This window comes from Artemia franciscana, chromosome 19 (genome assembly GCF_032884065.1).
Source record: "Artemia franciscana chromosome 19, ASM3288406v1, whole genome shotgun sequence".
Lineage (NCBI taxonomy): Eukaryota > Metazoa > Arthropoda > Branchiopoda > Anostraca > Artemiidae > Artemia > Artemia franciscana.
This window is the reverse complement of record NC_088881.1, coordinates 11,323,467-11,337,198: the sequence shown is the minus strand read 5'-3', so window position 1 is coordinate 11,337,198 and position 13,732 is coordinate 11,323,467. Positions and strand designations below refer to the sequence as shown.

General features: G+C 33.6%; 1 protein-coding gene across 24 annotated transcripts in view; it reads right to left on the bottom strand.

Annotated features, from left to right (window-relative positions):
* Positions 1-13,732, bottom strand: part of LOC136039286 (uncharacterized) — a 287,308-nt gene that overhangs the window by 198,246 nt on the left and 75,330 nt on the right. For all 24 annotated transcript variants that reach the window (XR_010620405.1, XR_010620404.1, XR_010620410.1 and 21 more), the window contains one exon: positions 2,297-2,428. Coding sequence is in view for 12 of the 24 variants with exons in the window: in XM_065722888.1 (XP_065578960.1) it covers positions 2,297-2,428 (132 nt within the window). In the remaining 12 variants the exon portion in view is untranslated. The remainder of the gene's footprint in view (positions 1-2,296; positions 2,429-13,732) is intronic.

The following is a 13,732-nucleotide window of genomic DNA, read 5'->3' as shown; positions in this document are numbered from 1 at the left end:
TAAAGTACCAAGGACAGTGTAGATAGGCCTACAACTTTTTTTTAACAGCTTAAATATAAACTTCTCAGCTATATGTATATCTTGAAAAATTAGGAAAAACTCATAAATTCGATTTTTAAGGGGAAAAAACTTTATATGTAGTTGTACAGTTTCTGGTAGCAGTGGGTGTCAAATTTTAAACACAGGAACATGGGCGAAAAATCAACAGAAAACAAGCCTAAAAACACCTGACATCCAACATCTTAAGAAGAAATAGATTTCCTTTGAAAGTATGGTTGTCTTTGGAACTCCATGTTGTTGCGGGGTTATTTATTGTTGGATCTTTATGGGAAAAAAATCGGAAAATTTAGCTAGTTAGTTTACTTATTTATTTTCGTGGTTGAACACGGCAACGCTTACAGAAATGTGGTATCACCCTAATAACTTTATAGTTTTCAAATAAAAAGAAGAAAAGACTTAGAAAAATGTATTTTTAGGCCTGAATAGAACTAAGATGGACCCAGGGGATAAAAGATTATTTTTATTATACTATCCTTAGAATTTTAAAGTAAACCATTTAGCCTTAGCCATTTAAGAAGAAGGACAGATGGATGCAGACTTTTTAGTAACAAAAACAAAAATTAGTTTCCAAGTTTAAGTTTTTAAAACTATTGTACAAATACTGAAACACTAAGACCCCTGTAAGAACCCTAGAACAATTTGAACCTTTCTATACTTGTTAAATTTCAGTTTACGGTAACTTATGTATTACCTTAGACACTGCATCAGGCGTTACATCACAAAATAATAGATGACGCATCAGAAATTTCACCAAAACAATAGCGTATATTTTAATAAGATGTTTTAAAGTTGCTTTGAAAACTTCTGCTTTTACTGAAAACTCATTGCAGCGTCAATCCACCTGGGACTATTACAGCTTCACACAGTCCTCCTCAATCCCAACCTATTGAAAGCTTCACCTTTTACTCCCTTTAATGAGGTTCCAGGCTCCTTGAAACCCTTCTTAGAGACTTCTTTCTGCCCCATTTGGGCGGACACCCATTTCAAATTGGGTCCTACAAGAATGGTGTAAGGATCATAATCTTTGGTGCTCTGACATCCATCTTTGAAGACCATGCCTAACATTCATTTACCCGTTTTTTCATTATACACCTAGAAAATGGGGAACCCCTGAAGAGATTTAAGAAATCTTCTCAAGTCTTTCAAAACGACCAAGTTTCGAAAGTGTAATTGACCACTGTCATAGTGTCTCTAGCAATATCCCGATCTTTGTTCACAAACTCATCTTCCTAATCTTCAAAATTTTTTTTTCAACTTTAAAAAAACCGTTGATTCAAAAGATTCAAGCGAAGAGCTAAGACAAATTATTGTATACTCCAATAGGCCGCTTATTGCTCTCGATAGACTCATTGGAATATAGTATTTCATCGGAAATGTTTCAAAGTATAGAACAATCGAATAATCTCCACTATTTGTTTTTCTATGTGTTTGATATGTCAAAAACATCCTTGCAATATTCCTTCAAAAGCTTAGCATCATTTATCAGATATACAGTCATTACGAACGATAAGCCCTTCTTAAGTCATTTAGTGCTACTGTGGCTCCAAGCTGGTGCAAATTTTTGGGTCGTGTCCAGAAACTTTTGCAATATACTTGAGTAATTGATATGAGCTATACATGATTGTTTTAAAGCAATTTATCGGCCAGTTTCTTGAGACGTCAAAACATTAAGTCTACTTTACGTTATGTAACATTAGGTTCAAAGTGTTTGACTGACTCTTAAGCTTTTATGTCAATAAGTATATTCTTTAAGTATAATAACTATATTCCTTAACCTGATATTATATAGTTATTCCGTATTATATAGTTATTATATTACTATTATATATATATATATATATATATATATATATATATATATATATATATATATATATATATATATATATATATATATATATATATATATATATATATATATATATATATATATATATATATATATATATCCTTAACATGACATAATCGTTACTTTTTGATAACAAAAATTTTTGGGAAGATTTTGGAAAACCCTATTTTTTCAGGGAAATTCAGAGTAGTGAAAATACCACAGTCATAACCCACCAGTTAAGGATTCCTTTCGGATAAATTCCCAAATAAATGAGGATAATGGAAGCCGAAAATAATGCTATAACCCAAACCCTTTCAAATTTGATGGAGCGGTAAGTCATATTTCTCAAGATGAATTACAAAAGTTGTTAATAAGATGTACATGAAAAATCAAAAGGAAGCTTACAGAAAAGAACAGCAAGATGCTTAGATTCACGGATGAGTTTGTCGAGTATTTCATCGTTGATTTCTTCTATTTCATCAGCAGTTTGTTGGTGAATAAGCCAAGCTAGAACTTCCTCTTCCTCCATCAAATTCCCTGAAAAAAGAGATACGCTATAATTTAGCTTCAAAAAAGCAATCAAAACTATAAGATCAAAAACAGATCCAATTTCCCCCTCAAAAACTGGCACGCAACAAACAGTTTGCTTTATGCTAAATTACAAACAGAAAATAAAAAATAATATGAACTAAAATTGTTACCTACCAGTCAGAAATGAATTTGTTAAAACTATTGAAAATTGATCAGAATAAACTAAATTTGCTAAACCATATTTTCAGGTTTTAAGAACAGTAAATATATGCTTGAAGGTTGCTAACTGAATCAATTCTTGAACATTGAATTGAAAGAATGATTAACATGAATAGTTTATTTTAAATCAAGCTCCCCCTCCCAAACCCAACATGGCTAAGCGAATGGTTCTGCGAAATAAAAATTACTTTAATCGCTCTTAACAAATAAAAATAGATGATACATACAGATTTGAAGATAAAAATTATGTAGCCCTTACTGCCCCACAAAAGAGAAAGTTTTTTCTTAAAAATAACATACGAATGCTTTTTCAAAAAAGAAGATAATATTTATTTAAAAGTTTGTCTTCCAAATTTAGATTTCCGTAGAAGATATTGTGAGCCAACCTGCACATAAAAGGATATGGCATTAGACTTTACAGTCCCTACCGGCGGTACTGATTTCCATTTCTTGGCCCTTCAGCCAGGAAGTGCAATGGAAGGTTGGGGGCCAACCATCCTGTGCTTTCGCACACCTTTCCTGTTTACCTTCCCCAGATTTCTCCAGGTACCCATTTAGAGCTGGATCGACTCTGGCTAAGCTTACAGAGTCACGCCACTGACCCCCGTTCCAAACTGAACACTGGGATTCGAACCCGCGTCCTTTCAGACAAAGGTTCCCAAATCTAGCGCACCAACCAACTCGGCTAGGACGGCTTTAACCTGCACATAGAAGGGGTAATTACTGAGTAAATCCCTCAGTTTTGCTCCAAAGCAAAATTCCACGAATAAAGTCCTAAAATGCACGATTTGCCAGCCTTGGAAAATCATTCATAACATCCTTGGTTTTTCCTCTAGAATTTTGGCGATGAATTTAAGGAAAGTGAGTTGAGTTTTCTTCTTTTTTCTTAAGCGATAAAATAGAAAGCTTTTTAATTAATAAGCATAAAATGTATTTATGAAAAAAAAACAGCTGAAACTGAATGTAATTTAACAATGTTAAAATGGCGGATGAATACTCTTTTATACTCAAGGTTGGAACAGTATGGGGGTAAGTATGCTTTTGCCCTATAGAAGATTAAAACCATTGGATAGTTCCCATCCATTTTAACAATTTTCACCAGCCCCATCCATCCAAAATTCAAAGTACAGCCAAGGAAAAAACTGTATCGAAATAGAATTCCTTTGTCTAATACTTTCACTACCATTATAGGTAGGGTGTAAGTGCACATAGGTATATGCTTTTTATGGAGAGACAATGAAGACTTATTCCGGGAGATTTAGTTGGATGTTGAGAGACAGGAAAATATATAGTCGTCCATAAATTCGGATTTCCTAGTATCTTTACGACTTAAAAATAAAATTGTGTGGTGGTATTTGTATAATCCTTAAAATATAATTCTAAATTCCAAGCAATGGCGTAATTTCATCAAAATCCTGGCGGGGGGTGGTGCAAAGTCAGAGATCCAAACCGGAATCGAAACTCTTTCTGAAGTTTTCCTTATGTGCTTTGTCAAAGTGACTGTTGAAATACTAAGTTGATACTGAACGTAAATCTTAACTGGGGAACCCAAGAAGAGATGCATACAGTTCATTAAATGCGAATATAGTCTTTTTTAAGCATTGTTCGCTCATTTTTTATAGCTGTAATTTTAAAGTTAATTTGTTATTTGTTATTTATGTCTTGGGAATATGTTTCAAACCAAATGAATGTTGATTTATGGGAAAAGGAATATAGCAAAATGTTTGTACTTTAAAAATATATATAGGAAGAAAAAATTCATATTAGTTCCAAGAGTTGAAAGTCTATAAAAATTGTTTTAATCTCGATTTTGAAGTCTGTTGAGAGATTTTTAATACCTAAGATTCGATTTTTTTTTTCTTCTAAGGAGTAGAAGGAGTTTGATAAATAAATCATGAAATGGGACCTCCTTTAATTCCTTCTAAGCAAAAAAGGGTTACTTAGGTCTTACAGCAGAGATATAGTGCACAACCTCTTGACACAACCTCAACTTGAGGTTTGAGCTCTCTGTTAAGCAGACAGTTTCGGAAAAGCCTACAGCTGTAATTTCTACACTGAAAGGAGCATATACTAATTTCATTGAATCTAATAGATTCAGAATGTTCATTCGTGGAATCAAGACTATGATATGATTTAAACTTTTCTAGTAGAGTAATTTGATCTTGCTGAAAAATGGAAACTTGTTCCTATTTATCCCTTTTGGCCTAGTTTTAAAGTAATTTCAATTTAAGAAAAAAAATTAATTTCAAAACGTATTTCAGTAAAGGGAAAAATTTCAGCTATTGAACAATAACATAATTATCATCAAACACTGAAACATTAAAATACATGGACTAAATTAAAGGACTAAGTTAACTAACCAAACCAAAATCCAAGGACTAAATATTCTAAAAACTGACGCTAAGCAAAAAAAAAAAAACTTTACAAAATTCCAAGCACGTTCTTACGGAATATCCTCCAAGTACGCAGAAACTAAAATCTTTTCAAATTCACAAATGTAAAGTAACATAAACATTTAAAACGGTTTGCCTAAATATAACGAATAATACAGAGGGATTATTTATAGAAGTTTATGGCACCGTAAAACTGTTAGCTGCCACCTACGCTTGATGTTTTACAACATCAAAATAAAGAAACTTGTACTTATTTATGTTGACAGAGACCTGAGTTCCAGTTCCATATTGCCAGATCTCCGAAAGTTTACAGTTCCAACTAATTATTTGTAAATAACTATGATATTACGTTGTATTTACTGAAAAAGTATGGGGCCGACACAAAATACAAAATCATAACCATTATTAGCAATTAAATGGTCATTTCATTAGTATGATTAAATTTACATTGAAGGTAACCTTTAATAGCCTGCGATTCTCAATAAGCTCCTTATGCCCAGGGGACTCTTAGTTCCCGCCTAATAAAAATGCTATTCATTCTTAGTCACATTCACCAGTCAATCTTTTCACACAGTCAGGGATCTTATCTCCCAAATCCGGCAGTGCTTAACATTCACAAAATGCATAAAAAAACTCAATCCTTTGCACACCGACGTGTTTGTTGTGAATGTGAGCCCTCTCTTTCTGGCAATCATAATGTATTCATTTATTTTCCTGGCAGGAATAAGCAATTAATTGAGTCAACCTTAGACCTGCTTCTTCAAACTCGCCTTCAGAATCCATAGTTACTCTTCACTTTCCTTTTGACTTTGCAAAATATTTTCCCTACATCCATGCCAGCCATTTCATAATTTCTCCGTCTTTCAAAGAGTGGCTACATTTTTTTAATATCATTTTCCATATACAAGGCACCTCTTGTAAGAGCAGACGGGGTAGTTTAGATGTGGGCTAAATTAACAGCTGGCTAGGATCTTAAGACTTGGATCTTAGGAAGTTTCTGGGGCTAGCTTTGTCCTTTGAAATCTTTATCGTCGGACTTGGATTTACCAAAAGGTCCACTAGGCGGGGGTTTAAGGGTGCACAATGTCAAGGGGTACAATAAATTATCGCTAATTAATTTCTTTTTCTTAATAAGAACTTGACTTATATGATTTATCGTCAAGAGTGTCAGGTTGACATGCACTGCCTATTCACAAAAGAACGATTTTAAAACAACAGAAATTACATGGCCATTTATAAACCCTTGCATGTCTCCCAAGAATTGCAGCTGAGGGTTTGGTATCACCTCTTTCTTTCATTACTTTTAGGTCATCATTTTTGATCTGTTCAGTACTTCTACTATCCCCGTATTTTTAGGGTTTTCCCTAAAAATTTAACAGATACGAAGCGGTAAACACACTTGGGCCTATGGACGCCAAAGATGTAAATTCGGTCCTATTAATCATCAAACCTAAAAATCATCAATAACATTTTCACACTTCCAAGCAACTTGCCAAAAACAATTTTTACTCATCCCTTCTCAAAAGGAAGATCAGCCGGTCATGTATGCTGAACAAGCCATTGATCTTCCTGATTGACTAGCTGATGCGTTATTTGACAGCAGCTTTGCAAATAATTATTGCCAATCACTTCCAATGTGGAAATGTCACATACGCCCTTTAAGTATAGTAGTGACGATATTTTGCATATCATCTATACAGGATCCTATTACGAAACATACTTTTATTCTCCTTTCTTCAATTGCACCTTCTAAGCAGTTAAACTTTAGCATCAAATTTACAAATGTGTGATTTCTACCTGTCTATGACCAATAGCTAATATCCTCTAAATTATAAATCCTTTTATTATTGTTAGTCCAACTCCCAAATATCGTTACCGAAGCCTTTTCTGCATTTGTTTTCAATTCCTTCAGTTTCGTTAAGGCCTGTTCGTAGGGTAAATTTAGGACACGTTCTATTATTGCGAAATTAAGTGATGAAGACAATAGGAAAACAAGTTGCAACATCTGCATCAAACAGTTGAATCAGTACACTCATATAAACAGACGCGATAAGTCTATGAGTGTAATTTAAAGAAAAAAAATCCTTGGAAATAAAACAGCTAATTTCAGATCTGAAATCGGAGCGAAGCTTACTTCTGCTTGATGCCATAACAAAAGGAAGTATAAATTGTTGTTCACGGAGAGACAAAATATAAATTGAATGAAGAACACAACACACTCTGGATAGTGAATTGTAAGTAAAGAGTAACCCATGTCAATAGTGACCAAATCCTGAAAAAGTGAAGTTTTACAAGCAAAAGTAGAAAGGTAGAACGTGAAGACGATCAGGAGATCGCCTTAATTTTCACTTATTCTGCCTGTTATAGAATTTCAGTAAATTACATTCAGAGACGTAAAAACTTACTTTTCTAGGATTCAGCTTAGTAAATACGTACGAGACGATGTCAAATCGTAGAACATATCATAAAGACTAAATTTACGGTGTACCCATAGCCAGACTGCTGACATGACTCAATAAGAATCCATGGTATTGAACACAAATGTATTCAAGCCCATGAATGTTCATATGTGAACATTCATATATACCTGTTAACTGCAAAACAAAGGATAAAGTAAGGTCACGCGCTGGTGGTTTATTTTTTTGTAGCTCCTTAAAAATTCAGAGAAAAATAAACCTGGATGAGTTTTGTATCGGTTCATCTGAATAAAGGAGAGCAAGGGCAGCAACCATACATCTTTTAGCTGCATCGTGCACGAAGCAAACCAAACACACTCAGAATAATTTTAAGACGATAATATATCAAACAGTTTGTGGTAGCGAACTGTAGTAAGGAGCGACCCGGCTCAATAGTAAACGAAACTTAAAAAAAATGGCATTTTGATACAAATAGTTACATCACAAGAATCGCATTTTAATGCTGATTTTAAATATATAATTTTCATCAAGATTAGTCTCACCCATGAAAAGTTAATAGCCTGAGAAAATTTGCCTCGTTTTAGAAAATAGGGGGTAAATACCCCCTTAAAGTCATATAATCTTAACAGAAATCACACTATCAGATTCAGCGTATGACAGAACTTGGTTGCAGAATTTTCAACCTCCTATCTACAAAAATGTGGAAGTTCGCACTTTTTTCCAGAAGACAAATCACGGATGCGTGTTTAATTGTTTTTTTGTTTTGTTTTTTTTTTTCCCAGGGGTGGTCGTATCGACTCACTGGTCCTAGAATGTTGCAAGAGGGCTCATTCTAACGGAAATTAAAAGTTGTAGTGACTTTTTTAAGTGACCAAAAAATTGGAGGGCACCTATGCCCCCTCCCACGCTCAGTTTTCCCCAAATTTCACCGCATCAAAATTCTGAGATAGCCATTTTATTCACCATAGTCAAAAAACCTTATAACTATGTCTTTGGGGACGACTTACTCTCCCGCAGTCCCCGTGGGAGGGGCTGCAAGTTACAAACTTTGACCTGTGTTTACATATAGTAATGGTTACTGGGAAATGTACATACGTTTTCAGGGGGATTTTTTCGGTTTGGGAGTGGGGAAAGTTAAGGAGGAGGGAGGGGGGCTCCGTGAGAAGATCCTTCCATGGAGGAACTTCTCATGGGGGAAGAGAATTTCAATGAAGGGGGTGCAGGTTTTTCTAGCATTATTAAAAAAAAAAACAATGAAAAAATAAATACGAAAAGTTTCTTCTACTGAAAGTAAGGAGCAGCATTAAAACTTAAAACGAACAGATTTTATTACGCATTTGAGGGGTTTACCTCCTCGTAATACCTCGCTATTTACGCTAAAGTATCTTTAGTAATTTCAACTATTTATTCTACAGCCTTTGTGATTCAGGGGTCATTCTTAAGGAATTGGGACAAAATTTAAGCTTTAGTGTAAAGAGCGAGGTATCGACAAGGGGTGAACTTCTCATATATGCAATAAAAACATACGAATATAGAAGTTCGTTAAGTAGGTTAATTCGGAAGTTACGTATATTTTTTACTAATGAAAACGTTCGTAAAAAATTGAAGTTCTAGTTGCCTTTTTAAATAATCAAAAAATTGGAGAGCAACTAGGCCTCCTCCTAATCTTCTGATTAAATCTTCTGATTAATTCTATGAGAAAGCCATTTAAACAAATAAAAGTTAATATGCAAATTTCATTTTAATTATTTATGTGCAGAGAGCCAAGATCAAAACATGCATTAATTCAAAAAGTCCAGAAATTAAATTAGAAAAACAACTTTTTTTCAATGAAAGTAAGGAGCGACATTAAAACTTAAAACGAACAGAAATTACTCCGTATATGAAAGGGACTTTTCCTCCTCAACGGCCTGCTCTTTACGTTAAAGCTTTTTACAGTTTTAAAAAATAGAGTTAAGAGAAAGAGTCAAACTTTAGCGTAAAGAGCAGGTTTTGAGGAGGAAAAGCCCCTGCCCCTTTCATATACGGAGTAATTTCTTTTCGTTTTAAGTTTTAATGTCGCTCCATGTACAGAGTAATTTCTGTTCGTTTTAAGTTTTAATTTTGCTCCTTACTTTCATTAAAATTTTTTTTTTAATTCAAGAAAAAAGGATTTCAGGGACATTAATCAAATGAAAAATATCGCGACATTCGATGAGATTTCCTTGTGAAAGGGTCCTAATGTGAAAATTATAAAGGAATATTTCTACTGTTTTTTTAAACCATTTTTTTCCTGAAAGGAAAACAAATTGAAGAACTAAATCAGAATTTTCCTTTTACCTGGACATTTTGTGTAGTTATTTTGAACCCTCTTTTGGCTAAAATACCGATAGTTTCTCTAAATTCTATCAAAAACATTTACAAAAATTCTGGTGGAAGAAAATATGAACTAAATTTTGTATTTAATATATTTATTGAATTTAAGTTTTTACCTTCACTTTTTTAAATTAAAAAAATTTCAAGTGCTTGAGGCTATATTGAGTAGCTTTCCAAAACTATTAAACTTAATAGTAAAAAATACTAAATAGTTTCTCATGGTCCGGCTTTTGGCACAAAGGGGACCTGCTGATGTCTTGTAGGAATTTATTCAGCTGAAAGATCATCTACCCGTTGGCCAAATGGTGGCAGGGATCAAACCTCATGCCCAGTATTGCCAAACAAAGATTAATCCACTGCGCTTCCAGAAGTCCAGACTTAATGGGAAAGGTGTAGTTAATATGTAAATGTCCAAGTCAGCCATTTAGTCTCTATATTTCCTCCCCCCGTCATTTTTCTGTATACCTTTTAATTTCCATTCACCAAGAAAAATATAATTCAGCTTATTTTCAAAATCAATTGTAGGAGGGTATCTTTGATTTCTTATTACTATTTTCTTGGCAGGAACAACTAGCGTTGACACCGATGGAACTTGTCAAAATCCTTTATCGACTACTTTAATGTCTTATCGCAAGAATTGGCAAAGTTCCAGAAGTAGTCGCATAAATAGTATTTAACACCAGCTGTCAAAATAACAGAAAGCTATGAAATACAAATACTTTTTAGATCCTGTTATTCCAAAGATGTTTTATCGTATTTTGTTATTCTAGTTATACCTGTATGCCATCGTTAAAGGATTGCCAGATATATTTTAAGAAAAAAGTTAAGTAGGCGAAACTCCTTTGGAATAACCTGACATATGGCTATGACCACCTTGGTTTTGTTTATTCGGAGGTCTGAAGTTGTGAAAAATAAATGTTATGATAAATAAAAAAAAACTACATAAATTATTTTCATGTTTTTTAAGCCAGTTTCTTTCATGTGGATAACTTTCTCATAGTTTCCATATTTTGTCTTTTACACAAGGAAAGAACTATTTTCACTCCATTTTCCTGGCTATTTTTATATTAAAAAAAAAAAAAAAAAAACATTAAATCCTATAATTTAGATAACTTTGATGACTTTATGTATCCCTAAAAATAAAAATGATTTTTAATGGGCAGATTTGACATGTCAGTTCAGCATGCTATATTTTATAAAAGAAGGGTGTATATCGAAAGTAAAACAGTTCAAAATAGGGATGGAACCTTTTTATTGACAGTGAACAGATACAAAATTTAATTGGACATTTCGAACACATGTGTTCGAAATATCCAGTTAAATTTTGTATCTGTTCACTGTCAATAAAAAGGTTCCATCCCTATTTTGAACTGTTTTACTTTCGTCATGGAAAGGCAGTGTGGTCTTCGAAGTTATCTAAGGGTGTATACCCGTCTTTAAAACGTGACATAGTACTTTTTGAATAATCAGCTTCAATTTTTCACAATGGTTTTCAATTTCAATCACATTTAATATCAAAAAGTTTCTGATCTTGATGAAAAAAGCAGAACTTACAGCATAGAATTGAAAAATCATAACTCGGTAAGTGTGTATTTCACAAATGGAGTTTGACATCGGTCAACCTTCCGCTTTACTGAAAACTCAGTAAATTTAGATTTTCTTTTTTTCATTTTAAAATTAAAAGACAAAATACTTTAACCTTTTTTTGGTAACATTAGATTGGCATAATCAACTTACAGAACTAATCTAATTCGCGACTGAGTTTCTGCTAAATTCATTTTCTGTTCAAATCTAATCCTTTCAGATTTAAGGAGGTAAACTGGCTGAAAAAATATGCAGTTTAAGTAGCCCACATATTTTTCAGTAAAGTTTTAACGGCACACCAGCCTCTCGGGAGTTTACTGGGCTCCATCAAAATCTAAGGGGGATGTATTTTAGTTTTTTTTTTACATTTTCAAATAAAACATCAAAAAAGGTGTTTTACAAATTTATAGGGGCAATTGCCCACCTGGTCCTCCTCAAATTTGCACCCCTTTTCAGATTTGATGAGGCTTTCCAGGTCAGTCAAATTATACCATAAGCTTCCCTCCTGTTGCTGTCCTTCCATCAATTCTTTAAGTTCATATTTACAACTATACTTATTTTACAAAAAATAATTTCGTCTGTTAAAGCTAGAGACTCGTTTACATTAATTACAAATTGTATTTTAACTACATGTTTACTTAGCATTAAATATAAAAAACAACAAGTTTTTTTAACTGAAAGTAAGGAGCGACATTAAAACTTAAAACGAACAGAAATTACTACGTATATGAAAGAGGCTGCTTCCTCATCAACGCCCAGCTCTTTACGCTAAAGTTTGATTCTTTCTCTCAACTCTTCTTTTTAAAACAGTAAAAAACTTTAGCTTAAAGAGCGGGTCGTTGGTGAGGAAGCAGCCCCTTTCATATACGAAGTAATTTCTGTTCGTTTTAAGTTTTAATGTCGCTCCTTACTTTCAGTTAAAAAAAACTTGTTTTTTTTATTTTAATTTCTGAACGTTTTTGAATCAATGCATGTTTTGATTTTGGCTCTCCGCAGAGGAATAATTAAAACGAAATTTGCATATTTATTTTTTTTGGCTAAATAGCTTTCTCATAACTTTTATCGAATGATTTTGAGAAAAAAAGAGCAAGGGAGGAAGCCTAGTTGCCCTCCGATTTTCGGTTAATTAAAAAGGCAACTAGAACTTTTAATTTTTTACGAATCTTTTTATTAGTAAAAGATATACGTAACTTATAATTTAGCTTACGTAAAGAACTTTTGTATTCTCATGTTTTTATTACATATATGAGAGGGTTCGCTCCCTTGTCAGTACCTTGCTCTTTACACTAAAGCTTAAAATTTGTCCCAATTCATCAAGAATGACCCCTGAATCACAAAAGCCGTAGAATAAATAGTTGGAAATTACTAAAAATACTTTAGCGTAAACACCGAGGCATTAGGAGGGGGTGAGCCCCTTATATGGGTAATAATTTCTGTTCGTTTTAAGTTTTAATGCTGCTCCTTACTTCCACCTGAAAAAACTTTTTCATATTTATATTTTCATTGTTTTTTTTTTTTAAGTAATGCTAGTAAATCCTGCGCTCTCTTTATGGAAATTGTCTTCCCCCATGACAAATTCCTAAATGAAAAGTTCCCCCAGCATATCCTCCTCTTCTCAACCCCTGCCTCCAAACAAAAAATCCTCTTGAAAACGCCTTTACACTTCCCAATAACCATTACTATATGTAAGCACTGGTCAAAGTTTGTAACTTGTAGCACCTTGCATGGGGACTGTGGGGGAGTAATTCATCCCCAAAGACATAACTATAAGGTTTTTCGACTACGATGAATAAAATGGCTCTATCAGAATCTTGATCCGTTGACTCTGGGAAAATAATTAGCGTGGGAGGGGGCCTAGGTGTCCTCCAATTTTTTTGGCCACTTAAAAAGGGCACTAGAACTTTTCATTTCCGTTAGAATGAGCCCTCTCGCAACATTCTAGGACAACTGGGTCGATACGATCACCCCTGGGAAAAAAACAACAAAAAAAACAAACACAAATAAACACGCATCCGTGATCTGCCTTCTGGCAAAAAATACAAAATTCCACATTATTGTCGATAGGAGCTTGAAACTTCTACAGTAGGGTTCTCTGATACGCTGAATCTGATGGTGCGATTTTCGTTATGATTCTATGACTTTTAGCGGGTGTTTCCCCCTATTTTCTAAAATAACGCAAATTGTTTCAGGCTCGTAACTTTTGATTGGTAAGACTAAACTTAGGGAAATATATATATTTAAAATCAGCATTAAAATGCAATTCTTTTGATGTAGCTATTGGTACCAAAATTCCATTTTTTAGAGTTTTGGTTACTATTTAGCCGGGTCGCTCCTTACTACAG